Here is a 17,580-nt window from a genome sequence, read left to right on the forward strand (position 1 = left end):
GGAAATTATGGGGGAATATGCATAGCGCTTGGTCCTCTATTTCTTTAGAGAAACTATCGGCCTTTCTCAAATTGAGGCGGAGCTCACAAGGTCGAGGCATGTCGATAATGGAGGAGGTAGGAATCTTGTGAACATAGAATAGTTCTATTAAACTCTTGTGGAATATTGCGTAAACGCATGTGATAACTTCCAACTTCACACAAGTTCAATAGCTGACACAGCGGTAGCACCAGCATCAACTGTGAGTATGCTTCCCGTCATCCAACGGGCTTGCTCACTAGATAGAAATCTAACGGCTGTCGCACAATCCCATGCATTGCCTTCTGTACGCAAGAGGCTTCGGTTTTTTCTTGTCTCTCTGACCTCCCGGCTCATGCCTTTGGTGTAAACCATCGGCGTGTATAGCATGCCTACCGGTGTTAGCCTAAGATATCAAGTTATATGAGAAGATGCTCCCAAATTGACTGCTACTTACCTGGACAAACACAGTTCACTCGGATGCCATCCGATGCATGATGTGCCGCCATAGCACGTGTCATGTTCAACACGGCGCCTTTGCTGGTCGGATATAACAAGTGAGGAGTGCCTCCAACTAGACCCGCAACTGAACCCATATTGACAATACTTCCTCGGATTTGACCTAGTGACTCCTCGTTCTTGCGCATCTCTGGCACGACAACCTTGACCATGTTTGCCATGCTGGTAACGTTGATTTCAAGTCCCCGGCGCCATTGATCCAAGTCGAATTCCGTTGCAGTACCCCGAGCACCCATAATGCCTACATTATTGACTAGAATGTCAATCTGGCCAAATTTTGACAGTACCGTATCCACAATTCTTTGACAATCGTCAGGTTTTGTGATATCCCCCTGGCAACTGATGCTTGATCCTCGGCCCTCCGACCGTATGAGGGCACTGGTGTTTTCAGCCCACTCTGAATTCAAATCAACACAGACCACGGAAGCACCATCTTCTGCTAGTAAGATTGAGATCGCTCGGCCATTGCCTAGGCCTTCACCTTCACATCCTGCTCCAGTTACTATGGCGACTTTTCCTGCTAAAGACCGTGATGGTCTTGGGGGAATATCATCAGCCACTATTATCGCGATAAAGTCAGTGGAATCTTGGTGAGAGTTTCACTTTCTATGGGTCGTCTTACACGCCCTCCTTTCTGTACTGAATGCTCTTGATGCACATGTTAGGACCTTGTAGTTTCGTAACGACAAGAATTTATTCTTCTGGGAACCAAGGCGGACCCAGGTGGGGGAAGTCCGCCCCAATGAGGGGCCAGCATACTCCGTAAATGAAGTAAACACCCATCGTCCTCCTAGAGGGTTAACTCTAGTATTTCCGAGTAGTGTGTTATTGAATAGAAGTCGAGGCATCTTACAGGGTCGAATGAATGTTGCGTTGAGCTTGAACCTACCTTCTAATAACGCACCTTCGACGTAACCACTGAAATTCAATGAATGAATGTATCTATTTCATGAGCCGAACTTCATCTCCGATTGTCATTTTTGGAATGAGGGGGTTAAGCCACATGGATCATCTAGACTAATGTGGTGGTGGGACAGAATAAATCCCACATCTTCAGCAAAGACATTCGCGTTGACTACCATATTTTTGAAATCCATTTCTAGCCGTGGACCACGAGGATGGAGAATTTGATGAAGAGTCAACTGTGACGATACTGACGATACCAAGTATATAAACCTGGATTTTCTCGAATTATGCATTCTATCCCGCATATGATTAGCTAGAATAAAACAATTCAAAAAGGGAAATATTTTGAAAACTACCTAAAATAGTTTAGCTAGATTATAATAAATTAAACACTCACCAACGCAACATCATTGTTTATTATTTTCATCTACGTACACCCGATACATTCGATACATTCGGAGTTTGCCAGGCAAGTAACTACTTGTTAGATACCTCCCATTTCAACAGGAGCGGATACGGTGTTACACCATCTGCACAAGGTGGAGTTAACATCCTATCTCCATCAGCCACCAGCTGCCATTTTCACGTTTAAAACTCCGTTTCTGGTTCGGATATGACAGAGAACCATGGTCAGCAAATGATACTATGGGAATATTCTAACCTCAACGCCAGATTCAACTTCATTGTCCTAAAGGTGCGAGAGATCCAGCTGCCTATGCCTTTTATCCCAGCATCTGTAGCCCGAGACGTAGAGCAAGGGTCATTAGAAGTGTTTATAATGGCAAAAGGCTTCGGGTGACCGAGCTCTTAGCCACTATATCGATAATATTTATCTTATAACAATACGTTCAGTTCATACAACTCAATCCAAAGTCTATAATCAACTATTCAAAGCAAGAAAACCCTATAATTTTGCAAATATCTATATAATAGACTAAGGGTTGAGGTTATTTGCGCCCATTGAAGGCGCTAATATGTTGGATACTACCCTAGCAATGAAGGTAAACCAATGCCTGCTTATACCTTATTAAGCAAGACTCACGAAGGATTCTATACCTACCTAGGTAGGTATACGGACCCTGCATTTATATTCGCTCAAATATGCTCTCCCAAGCATCTTAGTAGAGTTACTGGCTGCCTAGAAATGTGGGAGGGGCCTATAGAAATACTAGGGTTGCAATTACACAATACTATATAAACAACCATCAGTTTTATGTTGTATATCTCGACAATGATAGTTCAATTCATAAGTTAAAGAACTAAGCCAATTCAAACCAGGCTATTTAAAATGGTTAACATTACTAGTAAGTACCTGCGAAAATATGTATATATATCAACTCAACCAAGTCGATTTATCAGCTCCCCTCCGTATAGGCTACGTACTATTCCCAGCCTTCACGGCGTTGGATGTATTTGGCCCATTGAATGTGCTTAACTTAATCTCCATCACGCACAACATGACACTTTCCTTGGTCTCTACGGACTTGAAGCCAGTCAGTGTCGATCGCAGCATCGTGGATGGGATCCCTGGGGGTATGCTAGCATCGTCGGCATCGCCCAACTTCACGCAATTCGTGTTACCGACGCATACTTTCGATACTGCTCCTGATTTCGACGTTATAATTGTACCGGGCGGCGCGGGAAGCCGTAACATCAACGGCACGAAACCCCATGTGGATTGGCTGAGGCAACGTATGGATGACCCAGAGCTGGATTACATGATGGCGGTTTGTACGGGGACGTCTCTGTTAGCTCGTACGGGAAAGATCGCTGGACGGAACGCGACGACGAATAAGGCCGCATTCAATTGGGTTAAGACAGTAGAGCATGCGGAAGACGTAAATTGGATCGCGAAGGCTCGGTGGGTGGTAGACGGCAACCTATGGACTAGCTCAGGGGTTAGTGCTGGTACGGATATGACACTAGGATGGATTGAAAAGTTATACGGAAGAAATGAAAGCGAGAGGGTACGGAACCTCATGGAATGGAACGCTTTAAATCAAACCGACGACCCATTTGCGGAGTATTATGGGTTAGTCTAATTAAGCACACACCCCTGAGTGCACCTACGATAATCTTAGGGGTATTATATGAATAACTTCATAAAAAAATCAATATCACTATAGCTTACCTTCTATATGAAGTAATAACGTATTCACTCAAAGCAAAGCGATTGTCAAAATTTTCATTTCAATTAGTTGAAGTGGGTGTTGAGCTAGCCAGGGGTTGGTATTTACCTCCCTGGGTATGCTCTCATACGAATTAGATTTTCTCCCAAACCATTTCTTACACATTTTCACCCATTCCCAGTTACACAGCGAACCCACCGGAATCATGCTGCCGCGGCTCTCCGGCGGCTTCAAATGTTCCATTCGGCAACAATCTTAAGCCCTGCGCGGTGCTACCACCCGGTGCCTCCCATGTAACATTATTCCCTAAGCTCCGCAAGAACTCGACAGTACTATTGTCATAAGCATATTCGAAGGAGACTTGAGGAGGGATAAGCTGATCGTGTAGTCTAGGAGACGCCAAGGCCTCGTGCGTCGTCAAGTTTTGGTCCAGCACATGGTGAAGATTTTGGATGGTAGCCGTGATGATACGACTGCCGCCAGCAGACCCTATCGCGAAGTATAACTTGCCGTCAGCTGTTTCTGCTATAGTGGGGGATATCGATGAGAGAGGTCTCTTCCCTGGGCGGATGAAATTCGCCGGGGTCGGCGGGTAGCCGTATGCATTGCTAGCACCCGGGACGGAGAAGTCATTCATCTCATTATTCATAATAATACCGGTTTCAGGGACAATGAGTTGAGATGCGAAAATCGTGTTGACAGTCGTTGTGAGGCTAATAGCAAGGCCAGACTTATCGGCAGTAACGATATGGCTGGTACCATGCGTTTGCGGGCTCTGTAGATTGCCAGGGTCGTAGTACGATACGTTCTGTGTGGTAAAATCGGAGATCTTGGAGCGAATCTGAGCGGCGGTCTCGTTGGAAACCATCCACTCCTGGTATTCATCAAGGCCATCGACGAAAAAGGGGTCACCAAGTTCGGTACGTTGTCCATAGGCGAATTTCATAGCTTGGTCTAATCGATGCGTGGTCAAGTTGATTGCGACCGGGTCAGCGAAGTCTGGGTAACCTTCGAAAATCTTCAAGGTACTGAGTGCGACCACGCCACTAGCCGGTGCACTGCAGCTCTTGAGCTTATATCCTCGATAATCAATCTCGGCAGGCTCTCGGAGCGCTATCTTGTAATTCTCTAGGTCATCTAGGGTCATCGTTCCATTGCTTGCCGACAACGCCGCGATTGTGGCTTCGGCGATGGGGCCGGTATAAAATGCATCCGGGCCATACTTGGAGATAGTCTCCAGCGTGTCGGCGTATCGTTTCCGTGTCATAGTCTCGCCTAGCCTGACTAGGTAGCCGTTCGGAGCGAAGTCGATTGCCCATGCTGGGTCGTCGGTCAAGAAGTCATGAGGTATTGTAGAATTAATCTGACCGATGAGGTCTTCCCCAACCTCGAAACCTTCCCGAGCAACCTTGATCGCCGGGGCCATAACCGTAGCCCAAGAGAGCTTGCCGTAGTTTCTATGCAGATACTCTAACCCACGGAGCTCTCCAGGTACACCACTAGGTTACACAAGTATTAGCCATAGGCCCAAGCCAACAAGTCCAATCAGGATTGTTACCTCGCTAATCCACCATATAAACTAGCGTCGGTGTTATTGGTGTACATATCCTCGAAAGCTGCAGCAGGGGCCGTCTCTCGGAAGTCAATGAACTCATACTTGCCGTCGCTGCCGCGGACAAGCATGAAGCCACCGCCACCAATACCGCTATGGTACATGGCAATAACTCCGACACAGAATACTGTGCCGACAAGAGCGTCTGCAGCATTTCCGCCCGCCTTCAGCAGATCGGTTCCGACCTTGGAGCAGACGGCGTTCTCGGATGCAACTGCGCCTAGTTTAGGGGCTTCCTGGGATGGGGCGGCGAAGACATCATTGGCCAAGAAGGATAGCTGTAAGACAGTGGCTGCGATCCGCGTAAAGGACGGCATGTTGCTAATCACTTGAAGAAATTGGTCCTGCGTAGATCCTGCTGAGCAAATATCTTCTTCATACTCGAGGCAGTGAACTAGAAGGACTATATATGCACATCTGCAGGGACTGACCGTGTAACTAATACCCCGGTCGGCTGAGATGCCATTCCGTATTAGCTCGATTCCTTCGTTGTGACGGTGAATCGACGATATGGAAATGAGGCTGTAGTTAGCGATCTAAATCCTTGGAAACCTGGAAATTCTCCAATACTTACAATGCTCTCAGCGCTGGGAGTACCAGGAAATCCCCGCACCTTCCCCACCGAAGCTTTAGGTGCCTTCCGCCCGTGTCCATCATATCATTCCGCGTCGTACCCCGGCCTTCCGTGTCGTGCTTCCCTTTCCGTTCCCCCCGTCGCGTACCCACCTAGCCGACTCTGCCTCAACCATCACATTACGAATTATGCCTAGGGGTATTTCAGAAGGCAATTAATCCCGAGATTTCGTCAATTTTCATGCTCGCCCGATTGATTAAGTCACATCTTCAACGATCCTACCCGCAGGTAGCACAGCAAATTATATTACTCGGATGGCACACTAGTGCGCCACTCGCACATAAAAAACAGCGCCGCCATATTACTTAGTTACGTACAGTAAGACAGATGTTGGGAACACAAGGCGAAGCTGAGCTGAGAGAGGTGATATCGAATTATATTTCCCGGTGTCTGTTTCAAGTATGTTCCTTTGTTACTTTTCACCGAAATTCATGACACTTCGTTGTAGCGCTGCAATAGAACGGTGGCATTATCTTAGGTAATTAATTGCATCCCCGTGTAGCATCATATGGGTGGGGATGTATCCGTGTCTATCCCTGCCTAAGGCTAGACTGCTAGAGATTGCGCAGTATCACGAAGTTCCTCGATTCGTTCCCACCACCGATGACGTGCGTACTAGCAGCTTCGAGAGCCAGCCATGATCCTTTCAACCACCCGGTATTTCGTTGTTTCTGCGCTGCTGTCAATGATCATGACAACCTTGGAACGTATTGATTGTAGGTGGTGCCGTACAATTCCATCCGACCAGTCAGTGGCCTGGATGCCTAAAGGACCCATAAGTTGGCAATGCGCAGCCCCCACAAGAAGTCAGTAGGCCCTTTCTCGAATGCTCTCGTCATGGGAGCTCATTGCCCTTCAAATGAGAGGGGACCTCGATGCATTTTGTTGGTATAATTTTCTTTCCAGGTGATGTTTATTCATCATCATCCAACATTCTACGCCGCTTTTTGCTATTACCACCACCTGCTCCGTTCGACTCCCCATCCCCGAGTTGCTTCGTCAATACATCCATTTCGTCTATCGGCAATTTCGACGCGAATTCCTTGTCTTTAGCCGCCCGTCGCTGTTCCGATGTTACGTCTCTAAGAGACCTATATGTGTCGTATAGCTTCTTGATGCTCACTTCAGCTACAGGTAGGATTATATAGGAACTCTCGTTATCTCCTCTGATGTTGAGTACCTCTCCAGTAACCGCTTCCACACATTGAAGTCTTCCATCTGGGTTCGTGTATACGAGAGCGAGCCCGAGGTCCTGGGTTGAATGGCTGAACGAAGAATGCTTGACGTCTAATAGGGTGCCGAGTTTATTCTTTGATGGTAAATTGGCTAGACTAAGATTCTCATAGTACTCGCGCGAAAACTTGCGGCTCGATCCAACGCCGAGATCCGCACTGTCGAAGTAGTCCTTGATAAGTTTCTCCTTATGGTTGAGTAGCCTCACATAAGCGTGTTGGACTACATAAACGTTCCGCAGCGTCGGTCGCAGGATAACGATAGGTCCGTCAGCGCTTGGGAACAATACGTTGGAATCATCACTAACAATAATGCGCGGGTCTGGGCTGCCAGTAGAAAAATTCCGAAGCTTGAAGCTTTGCTTGTCATTCAGGTACGTGCGACCCAATACCCGATTGAGGTCGCTATCATGAGGCACACCAACCAAGTCTTCTAATGCATCGTTCACAGCGGGATTCATATGTCCAAGTTGCGAATCTGGACCTAGCTTTGATTCGATATCATGTGTTGCCTTAGCTGCTTTGCTTTGGATTTCGATCATAATTCCCTTGAATCTCTTCAGCAGTGCTGATTGATGAAAGCGAAGTGATACAACATCAGTATTTGCAGCATTTTGCTCCAAATTCGTGTTATCCGAGATCGTCCTTTCCACAAGTTCGTCGATACCACGAAGAATTGTTTCAACCGGCTGACGCTGAGCTTGCTCATCATTTGGTTCTTGATTGCCAACGTTTTGAAGCGACTCCATTGTGAGTTTAGGCTGGAAAAAAAAATATGAAGCGTGAATTTTCGGGAAAAGATAATGTGGCTTTGTTTATAAGGAATGAGAATGGTTGGATAGGTGAACTCGACTGCTTGAAAGCGAATACAGGTTGATTTGGTCTAAAAACAGAATGAGAGACAGGAACACCAGGTTACGTATTTAATACGTGGGGTAACGGAGGGGTTGGTCACTCTGCAGATGCACGTACATACACGTACATCACATCATCACGCAACGAGCCGCGCTGAAGTTGACAAGATATGTGTATGTAGGTACCCGGCTACAAACACAATGGGCCCTAGTTCTTTGTATTGGCAACAAAAACACACAATTTTTTATGCAAGTCTTGTCTTTAACGAGTGTTGTAGAGTCACCATTGCGTCCACCGTACCTGTCATGTACATAATACTGTTTCATACTTCTCAAGTTAACCCACCATATATTGACCTGCAAACTTCCTAATAAGAGGCGCTATCATATATAATCGTTATAATATTACCGTTTTGTGACTCATCTATATAGCCTATGGTGGCCTATATAGATTATTGCCACGTACCGTCTGGTACCTCCGTTGATACATGCCATCGCCACCCCACTCCTAAATTGTACATCTAGGGACGACTCACAGGATCCCACTAGATGCAAACCCGACAATATATCGGGCCCAAACTAACTATATCATCAAGACTTTTCGGGCTTACGGGCAACTACTACTTTTTGGGCATAATAGGCGTGTATGTTTGGCGATCTCAACTCACGCCGTAGGTGCGCAGCGTATACAGCAATCTCTTCTGTCGACCATCCCATGACTTTAGTCCATATATAATTCAGATATCCTATTCACTATGTTAGTGTCACCGAAACACGTCGGCTTGGAACATCGATGAAAATATGTGTACCTTCAATATCTCTATCGAGGGCCAGTCTCGAAAATTGTCCAATGAGTTTCTGGTTCTCGTCCTCTGGCCACGGCCCTATAGGAGTCTGCGGGCAGTTAAGTCAGTGTTGCCTAGAAATTTCTAGCATGACTTTGAAAACTAACTTTCAGATCCTTCTCAAGGACGATTTCGAAACCAGCTTCTTTCATGCCCTTGACCTGCAGACCATCTTCAACGACACTGAAAGTACGACCAAGCTTCCTCCCAGCCTCAGTGAATACCCTGCCCCATTGGCTTAGAGCAGAATTTTCTGTAACCGTGCCGTCGTCGCTGACCATGAGACAGGTAGATTCTTTGTGTTCGAAGTAACCGCCAGGCTTTAACGCCTTGTATATTTCCCGATAGAAGCCATTCCAATCCTCAACGCATCCAGTAAGCCAGCGTAAGTGAATGTAGTCGAAGCTATTGGGCTGGTAGGTCCATGGTAGCGTTACGTCCTCGACCTCAAATCTTAGGTTGGGTGGGATCCATTGCGGCTTTTGAGGCGAGATGTCGACACCGATCACCTCAGCACCGGGGTAATCGTCGGCAAAGTCGCTAATGCTGATTAGCTTCTTATATCGTTCTCTAATAGAGAATGGGTAAGGCAGGTAGATTACATTGCCCACATCCCTACAAAACCTATTAGTGGACGAGAACTACCTTGCTAACCAACTGGACTGAATGCATTGTAACCTACCAACACCTGTAGCCACATCCAATACTTTCTGCGCAATGTTTAGAATATTAGGATGTGATATTGTTAGATGGGCCATCTTACTTGAACGTCATCACGAATCGGAGCTAAGAGAAGTTTTCCGTCCTGCATCAAGGTCGAAACATGGTGGCTAAAGTCAAGTTTTAGTATATAGTTAGATGACTAACTACTCTTGTAGTGCGTGAGCCTCACAGGATTTCCATGGATTCGTCGTGTAGGGCATCGTTTGGGTTCCTTTAAGACATAGGTTAGCATTCCTAGTCGGGATATTACAGTATGACAAGAAATACGAGAGGCTGAACACAAAAAGCCTCACCAAGACTGTGCGTTGCCACGTTCGCTATGGTATGTGCGGCCATGTATCACTCGATACTCAAGAATACTAGCACTTAACGATGCAGTCGAGCTAGCGTTATCGTCTTCGAAAGCAGAATCCCCATCGTCGGTGTCATCGTGCTAACAAGCGTTTATATCAGTATATCAAAGGTTTTCAGGGTCTAATACGGGCAGCTAACAAACATACCTGTACCTGGGCCCAATGCGAAGGGGGTAGAATACCGGTACTCTCGGGCCCGGTCGAAGTCGGCTCCACTGTTGGCTCTACTGTTGGTTCTGTTTCCGGTGCTGTCGCTGCCGTATTAGTAAGTAGGCTAGACATATTAGTCGTTACCTCGTTCGGTTACTAGTCGTTTTGTACGAGTGGACGTGTGACATATAGGTTCTCGAAGTTACTGCTGTGTTGGGCAAGGTAGTACGGTTTGTGGGTTAAGAAGAAAGTTCAAGTCAAAAGTCTTCAGAAATTCACAAAAAAAGCAAAAAACAACCTTTAGACAAGTAAACCTTAATAAGTGTCGGGCCGTGGTCGAGCCTACTTGGCTGCTTGGTAGTTAGGTAGGTACGTAGCGGGGAAAGGACTACCATTTGTACCCTCTTACTCATCATGCAAGTTGGCAAAAGGTTTATCTTTACATCATCTAGAGTTGCATCTTGTACAACCTATATTTGAGCGGCTTCGTGCAGCTGCCAACGTTAAATATTTAGCTTAAGTTACATGTATGTAACCATCAGCTCCTGAGGCTGTAGGTAATAGGATGTAATAAAATATTGTTTGCTGCTAATAACGATATCATGTTTGATTAGTTAAACAAAATGTTATATGATTTTATAAATATTCTTAGACACCTAGGTGAGAGTGATAAATTGAGATCTAATGAATCATTGTGTACCTCATTTATATTCGACGCCACGATATTTTTCTACTCGAGTTGGTCCTACATATTAAATAAAAGTAGGGGAAGTACTGAATCATCTATCCGTACAAAGTACCCGGGCAGGTAGATACGTTACAGACGATCGCCAATCGTAAAACTTCCTATGTATATCAATTCGCCAATCGTCGACCTTATTCCTCTGATCTATCACCCTTACCACTTCGTCATCGGCCCCTCCTTCCGATTGTACCGCTTGACTATTTTCTCGAAGGAAGAGGAGAGCAAATTCTAATTTAGTGGCGTCCACTCGCATTCACGTTCGGGGACCCGAGGAGGTGGCGCCATTATTAACCGTCATATATCATTTCTCCTACACGCACATGGATATCCTTAATAGGTACACCGCCGCGAGTCGTCGTATCTCGGCTGCATATAGATCAAATTTTCCCTCGGAAGAACGCACATGGAGTTCCTTCTTTCAAGGTATCGCACGGAACGACCCGGTACCTCAACGTGCTAGTGCCATTTCAAGGGTCGAGTTTGTGAGATGTTTGCTTGTCATGACGATATACGTTGTTCAGACCCCTTCCTTCATCTCCATTTGACACAGGTGTGCCTAGTCAATGTAAGATACAAATCCATGCATCCATGGATAATGGCTTATATAATGAGCGGCCCATACACAACTCATTCTTAATTAGGTCTAACATGCAGCATACCCATGTTATTAAGTACTACGTGAGTAGGCATCTAAGTAGTCGGATTGTCGATCGCGGGGTTTTGTTCGTTCGGTCCGGCCATGTTTGTCGGCAGCTTTAACCCTTATTGGGATATGTCATTCATCAGCCGTGTTGTTCAGCTTCTGCATCTCCGCCTCTATCCGTTCTCCTCTCTCCAATAGCTGAGTTGTTTATTAGCTATCAATTAGCGTTTCCCATTCATGTTTCTGCATTAACCGTATCTACGATACACAACATGCAACACGGGTTGAAACTTGTTCTATCTCCTACAACCAAATTTGGTCTGTCGGTCTGGTTGACGAGAATGGGAATCAACGGCGAATTGATTGGGTGGGGCTAATAAAAGGGGAAAACACGTGGGTTGATTAATAGACCGAGGAGAAAGAAAAAAGCAAGGTGAGCAAAAATTTGTCTGAGGCACAGACAAAAACAAATTGCCCACTACTGGAGTCGAACCAGTCATCTCCTCATAGCTTCCCCAGTAGAATACGGTCTTGAAGAATCGTACTTATACTAGTGAGGCGCATTACCGCTGTGCCAAGCGGGCTTTTCGATGTTTAAATTGTGCCAATCAGGCAGCTATATAGATAGGTTGCATTGAATACGAGGATCATGTTCGGAAATCTGTGAGCATTCGATTGCGATGTGGGTTCGTGAGAAAATAAAGCAAACCGGGAACCCTCGTATTACCCATTCGGGGATAGCCTCCCTTGTCGATAATCCACATGGTTTTGGAGCGGAACGGCCCCACCAACGGATGTACGTAACCTTAACTCTAAAAGGCGGTTATCGCTGCGAATTCTGAATATCTCCACTCATTTCACGATAGAGTTTTCGGGATGCATAGCTTGCCTACCTAATACATCTAATACATACATACACATGCATCTATCTATTAAGTAAGAGACGGGGTAAGATATGATTTCCAGAAGACGGAGATTAACTTCTGAGGAATTCGAAGATATGATCCTATACAATACGCAAGGATGATAAAAGTCAACACTAGAGACAGGAATCTGTCTCAACCTATGTATTTTATCACTTGATTTATATAAAGTAATGCATTAAAGCTCACCTCTTTCTTTTACAATAGCCCAGTTGAAAATCATTAAAAATATGTATCTTTACACGAAAATTAGGCGACTAGAAACATACCTACATTGTGGTCCAGACAGGGCCCTGTCTCCAGTGTTGACTTTTACTATCCTTGCGTGTTGTATGCATCGGACAATTCGAGGCCAACTAGAGAACAAATCGTCTAGTCATAATCTCGACATCACGTCCAATCAACCATCTATGTAGATAATAGATGTCTTCGTCCATTGAAACAACCAACAAATTAATTAGAGTGGATCCTACAAGATGAACTCGCTATATTTGGGTGTTCTATCAAACTAGCGATGTTGTGCTATTTGCTTCGACCGAATTATGGCGGTGAATGCCATCGGTAAGGCATAAGGTACTACGTGAGGCCATGGGTACAAAATCCAGTAGGTATGGTCCATACCGAAATGCTGGGACCTCCCTCTATTCTGGTGGAATAATCAGTCCTGCAATTTTGTTATGGTCGCTTTTCGCTAAATTTCATGTTGAACATGTGATAATCTATTCAGCAGCAAGTCTTGAGACCAACGAGTAACGACGGACTCTAACACATTTGAAAAGTTCGGGGGCCAATTGGTTACACCAATCCCAACGGGGGAGCAAGGACGTTAAAAATTGCAATCTTGATTGACTTCTCTTTAACCTACCCTTCCTCATCTAAAAGGGGCATCCTGTCCACTTGCTACTCTTAATTCTCTGGGAATCAGTCTTGACCTCTTCAATACCTAATCCCATACGATTTCTTGGACCGAGGTCTGAAATTAGGTACCCTTGAGGCATGTACTCTTCGGGGTCATCACCCGGAACCTTTCCACCATACAACCAGATAGCCCAAGCCACGGGACCCCAGCGATTCCAGAATGTCGGCTCGACGTAATACGGATAGTTCCCGTATGGATTTCGCTGCTTAATGCGACCCGTCTGCGGATCTGGATCGCCTCCTAGCTTATTTTCGAAGAATCGTGGGAGCATTAAGTATCGAAGGGCGAATCGGCGAAGAGTGAGAAGGGTGTAGGTAATCATAATTGTCGCGATGTCGGGTTCAGATAGCCTAATACATTAGCATTTGTGTTACATCCCGTCCTCGCACCCAGTTAACGGGAAATAAGCAAGCAAGACATATGTCGATCCGTGTAACGCTAAATTTAATGGAACCAACACGGAGAACCAATGATTCATAACTCTGCATCGTAAGCACGGGTGTAGGGACGGCAACTTACATAAAAGCCTCACGTACCCTCCCACCTATAAGACTAATAACGATATCCGTCGCGAAAGGTTTGGCAAACCACGGAACCCAGTATGTCATCATAGGTATTAAAGCTCTTGCTGGCTTCGCGCATACTTTACTGGGCTTCATGGCGACGACTTCGTAAGCTTGCGCCCAAGCTGCAATATCGTCGGCGAATTCGGTACCGTCGCGCCATCCTGACTCGGCGCGAGCTAGGAAACCTTTGTACTCGATACCCATTGCGTCACCAACACTCTTCCAAAATACGCCGTAGGCGCAATACTCCATGTCGTTCATGGGCCGCCACTCGTACAGACGTGCAAATCGTGGCGGCTCCGTTACGAATACGGACAGTGTGTACAACAGGTCGGAGTTGGAAATGGTACCCTCCTTGACATATTTGCTATGTAGAAAATTCATACGAGCAATTCCTTGCGAGGCCCGATCGGTGGTCGGAGGGTTGTTTAAGAATTCGCCAATCAAGGCAGTGGTGTCTTCGAATCTGTTGCTTGTTTAGTGGTTTCCGAGAGACAATGCGATTTGCGTAACGTTGCCCTACCACCCGGAACGTCGCACAAGAGTGTAGATCTCTACATATGATTGGATATCGTGAAACAAACAAGCAAAAACGGGCGCGAAATAAGAAAAACCTACCTCTTGAGACTCCGAACTGGATCCGTCAAGTTTCCGGTGGCTAAGAGTAGGCGGCTTACGCTCTCAACGCCATATGTCTAGAGATAGGCGGTGCCCACGTTAGCAAGCCATCACCATCCAGAAATACCTATGCATCATAGGCGGGCGATGTCTGCGACGAACCTTGAATAGCCCAAATTCCAAACTCAAAAAATGGAAGAGCGGCATCTCCCACTTAGCCAAGAACATGATGATCTTCTGGGCATTGACGGTCGTCATGCGCGCGAGCGAGGCGCGGTCCGTGAAGCCCATTTGCTTACGGAAGGCATGTTCGCGGCGGTAGCGGGACACCCGGCATAGGGTGACATAGAGCACACCCGCAGAGATCAGGATCTGTTTCCATGATGCCGATGATAGAACATCTAAAAGCGTCGGCGACAGTGCAATGACCGCCGGGGCATGTATACCGATTACTGAGGAATTCATCGAGAGAAATAAATGGTTATATATATGTCAAGTCCTACGGTCCATCTAACTGACCATTTATTCGAGGGCTATTAGTGAGCAACGTGTGAGCAGGCCGAGGTATATATATAGGGCAAGTAACTTTCTTTGCTCATGATTGCTAACTACCTATAGTTAGGTGACATCGGGTGTTGGTTAACCGTGCATCATTTCTCCTCGCTTTATGACGGGTTACATTAGTTCAACCAGGATTATGGAACCGCTTCATATATTCTGATAGGTCCGAAGTCTCCTGTTAATTGCTATAGAATTGCAGCTAGCGCCTGTGATTCGGCACTTAAAGCATGTTTTAGACAAGTCTCGCTTCATCGGAATATGTGGACATGAAAAACTCGGTGGCTATAGAGTATAAACTTGCACAACTAGCAGGGCAAACAACATAAAGCTGTGGACCTCATTGTATTTGCTATAGCTTGACCTGACTGGATCTGACCTATAGTAGAGGCTGAAGTCCTAGGCAATATTATTAAAGCTCCGAATTAATGATCGTACGGTTGATGCTGACTGATCCTGCGTAATGCCTAATACTACATATGATGATGCCAGCAAGCCGATGATCTCTTCACAGTCAAAGCGTAGTCGTGTCTTATTTTCATAATTATTATTTATCTATCCATCATTATAATTATTCATGTTTCCTTAGCTTTCTCCTTTCTACTGTTCTTCCAGGCCTTGATTTGGTTCAGCAGGCCAATAACCAACGGAACTCCTACAGGTCCTAGCAAGGGTAGGTATACAGCAATCTTATGCTCGTCGGGGAAATATAACTGTCCGACCATACTTTTTTCGAAAAAGGCGCGTTCAGCTTCCACGTCAGCAATTCTTGCATGTTCGAGGCCACCAGTCGCACCCAGATTTGAACATGCAAGTTGTAAATGATGCATGGATTTGGCCACACCATCAGCTACGCTGGATGGGATAGATATACTCGGCAACGCCAATGAGAGGCGAGCTAGCGAACCCAATGAAGAGGAGGCTCGGAGGAGTAGGTCGGCTGTCCGGATGCGCGTAAGTGTGGAAAGGCGCATTGGTAAGGGACCCGATTGTGGGGTGCCGAGAAGCGAGAGCAGATGTGAAGTGAAGGTTAACACAGGTTGCTTTAATAGGTCCGAAGGGACACGGTCTGTAGAAGGAGGTGGTAGGAGATATACAGAGCCCCATTGTGGTATAAGCCAAGACTGAGAAGTGGCCGTTTCCGAGGCGGTGCCAATTGTCTGGTTGCCAATATAAACGACAAAATTAACGGTTGGCGCACCTCCTATAGAGGGTGACAACGGCCATTCAGCTGCATTGATAAAAGAGGATAAATCTTCCTTGCTAAGTACTTGTGACTGCACACCGGGAGAGGCGTACAATTGGACCTGGGTATCAATAGTAAAATTGTGGATAGGTCCAAGCATATCTAGTATTGGTTTCATGTATTCGTCTATAGCGGAGTCAATATCCCAGCTACTCGGAACCAATCCGCTCGTGAATAAAGAGAAGGTAAGATGGTAAGTTCGAGAATATTTTAAGGATCTTGTCATTCGCTTCGATAGTGAATCACTTAGGTCTTGAGAAGATCCCAAGGGTCGTTGTTCGAAAGGCATGGACGATTTCGATAGAAGGTATGACATGACATCTCGCTCTTCGGAGAAGGCATCTCGTAGTTGTGTTGCTAGATAGGTCGCAAGATTCGACGAGGTAGCATCGGGTGTCGGTATCGAGTTGGGAGGGTACGTTATTTCGAGGACAGGTTCTCGAGAATGGAGGGAGGATATAAAGGCGTCGCCGGGGCTTAAGCGTAATGTGAGGGCGGTATTTGAACTATGCGCAGAACTGGTTTTGTAATCTGCATTGGTCGAAGGAGACACTTCAAGTTGTAAGTGGTGCCCTTTGAAGTCGTCCGTAGTATCTAAGGCTTGTTGTGTGATGCGTACGAGGTTCTCGGTTTCATCTTTTTGTAGAGTAGGCGCATCGATAGCAATCCGTATGGGGAATACCGGACTACATAACTGGAAAGTAGAAATGGACACATTAGTAATGAATATAGCTTCACATTAAAGAGCACTCCAACCTTGCCATCTGCCCAATCCATCATCTGGCTTAGGGGCAATTCTGCCCGGTATATGGTAGTTGTCTTCCACCATATTGGTAATCCTAGGAATAGAACTATAAACCAAAAAGATGCAACTATATAGGATCGTCTTTGGATATCTTCTGACTTCTCGGGAGGTGGCTCTTTTCGCGTCTTTGATGGATTTGCGACATCGTTATTATTCGTTGTAGCATTGCCAGTGCCTACAATTGATTCGGTTTGGGGTATAGCACTGTCATGTCGTTTTTCGGAAACAGAAGACATGACTATATCAAACGTTACTATCCTTCAGAAAGCATGGTATTGGGATCAATTGCGTCGTTGGAACTAGTTTGACTTGATCTTTGGTGCCAGCGTGTCGCAAAATGAACCATGTAAGATTGAATGCTTGTCTACAAATTACAAGTACCTAGGTACCTCCTTTAAGATTGAAGGACGGAACCTTGGAAGCTTTCCGGCGTTATCTAAGCTCCGATTTGCGCTTTACTCCATTAAATTCTTAGGTACGGTACATCCATGGATGTATTTTAGGTGAGACGGGAAGGAAAGTACAACGAAGAGTTCTAAATAACTTTAATTGTTACTATTAAAACATTTCGGATTAAAATCG

General features: G+C 45.8%; 7 protein-coding genes and 1 non-coding gene across 8 annotated transcripts; 1 reads left to right on the forward strand and 7 right to left on the reverse strand.

Annotated features, from left to right (window-relative positions):
- Nucleotides 1-22: 22 nt before the first annotated feature.
- Nucleotides 23-1,894, reverse strand: F4822DRAFT_148519 (NAD(P)-binding protein). The gene is made up of 4 exons (XM_051452959.1): nt 1,841-1,894; nt 1,160-1,737; nt 476-1,096; nt 23-410 (listed from the first exon to the last, which is right to left on the reverse strand). The coding sequence occupies exons 2-4, from the start codon at nt 1,383-1,385 to the stop codon at nt 196-198; spliced, it is 1,062 nt and encodes a 353-aa protein (XP_051318806.1). The 5' UTR covers nt 1,386-1,737; nt 1,841-1,894; the 3' UTR covers nt 23-195.
- Nucleotides 1,895-2,586: 692 nt separating this feature from the next.
- F4822DRAFT_392886 (class I glutamine amidotransferase-like protein) lies at nt 2,587-3,607 on the forward strand. The gene is made up of 2 exons (XM_051457256.1): nt 2,587-2,747; nt 2,803-3,607. Exons 1-2 carry the CDS (start codon nt 2,732-2,734, stop codon nt 3,483-3,485), a joined length of 699 nt encoding a protein of 232 aa, XP_051318807.1. The 5' UTR covers nt 2,587-2,731; the 3' UTR covers nt 3,486-3,607.
- A 124-nt stretch (nt 3,608-3,731) lies between these two features.
- On the reverse strand, nt 3,732-5,630 carry F4822DRAFT_148632 (gamma-glutamyltranspeptidase). The gene is made up of 2 exons (XM_051452964.1): nt 5,131-5,630; nt 3,732-5,071 (listed from the first exon to the last, which is right to left on the reverse strand). Exons 1-2 carry the CDS (start codon nt 5,499-5,501, stop codon nt 3,754-3,756), a joined length of 1,689 nt encoding a protein of 562 aa, XP_051318808.1. The 5' UTR covers nt 5,502-5,630; the 3' UTR covers nt 3,732-3,753.
- A 1,052-nt stretch (nt 5,631-6,682) lies between these two features.
- Nucleotides 6,683-7,906, reverse strand: F4822DRAFT_148962 (uncharacterized protein). Its single transcript, XM_051452968.1, has one exon. The coding sequence runs from the start codon at nt 7,797-7,799 to the stop codon at nt 6,732-6,734; it is 1,068 nt and encodes a 355-aa protein (XP_051318809.1). The 5' UTR covers nt 7,800-7,906; the 3' UTR covers nt 6,683-6,731.
- Nucleotides 7,907-8,495: 589 nt separating this feature from the next.
- Nucleotides 8,496-10,107, reverse strand: F4822DRAFT_426231 (S-adenosyl-L-methionine-dependent methyltransferase; the record flags this gene model as incomplete). The annotated part of the gene is made up of 9 exons (XM_051460506.1): nt 8,496-8,650; nt 8,714-8,798; nt 8,857-9,289; nt 9,352-9,364; nt 9,432-9,459; nt 9,513-9,579; nt 9,642-9,683; nt 9,766-9,905; nt 9,973-10,107. The coding sequence occupies 9 exons, from the start codon at nt 10,105-10,107 to the stop codon at nt 8,496-8,498; spliced, it is 1,098 nt and encodes a 365-aa protein (XP_051318810.1).
- Nucleotides 10,108-11,835: 1,728 nt separating this feature from the next.
- Nucleotides 11,836-11,947, reverse strand: F4822DRAFT_t35. The gene has a single exon. It is a non-coding gene; the product is annotated as a tRNA-Thr (tRNA).
- Nucleotides 11,948-13,161: 1,214 nt separating this feature from the next.
- On the reverse strand, nt 13,162-14,854 carry F4822DRAFT_426232 (uncharacterized protein; the record flags this gene model as incomplete). Its single annotated transcript, XM_051460507.1, has 4 exons — nt 13,162-13,555; nt 13,725-14,237; nt 14,390-14,466; nt 14,552-14,854. 4 exons carry the CDS (start codon nt 14,852-14,854, stop codon nt 13,162-13,164), a joined length of 1,287 nt encoding a protein of 428 aa, XP_051318811.1.
- A 668-nt stretch (nt 14,855-15,522) lies between these two features.
- F4822DRAFT_426233 (phosphatidylinositol-glycan biosynthesis class S protein) lies at nt 15,523-17,234 on the reverse strand (the record flags this gene model as incomplete). The annotated part of the gene is made up of 2 exons (XM_051460508.1): nt 15,523-16,887; nt 16,950-17,234. The coding sequence occupies 2 exons, from the start codon at nt 17,232-17,234 to the stop codon at nt 15,523-15,525; spliced, it is 1,650 nt and encodes a 549-aa protein (XP_051318812.1).
- Between the last annotated feature and the right edge of the window lie 346 nt (nt 17,235-17,580).

Source organism: Hypoxylon trugodes (assembly GCF_022578975.1).
Source record: "Hypoxylon trugodes strain CBS 135444 unplaced genomic scaffold F4822scaffold_2, whole genome shotgun sequence".
Classification (NCBI taxonomy): Eukaryota; Fungi; Ascomycota; class Sordariomycetes; order Xylariales; family Hypoxylaceae; genus Hypoxylon; species Hypoxylon trugodes.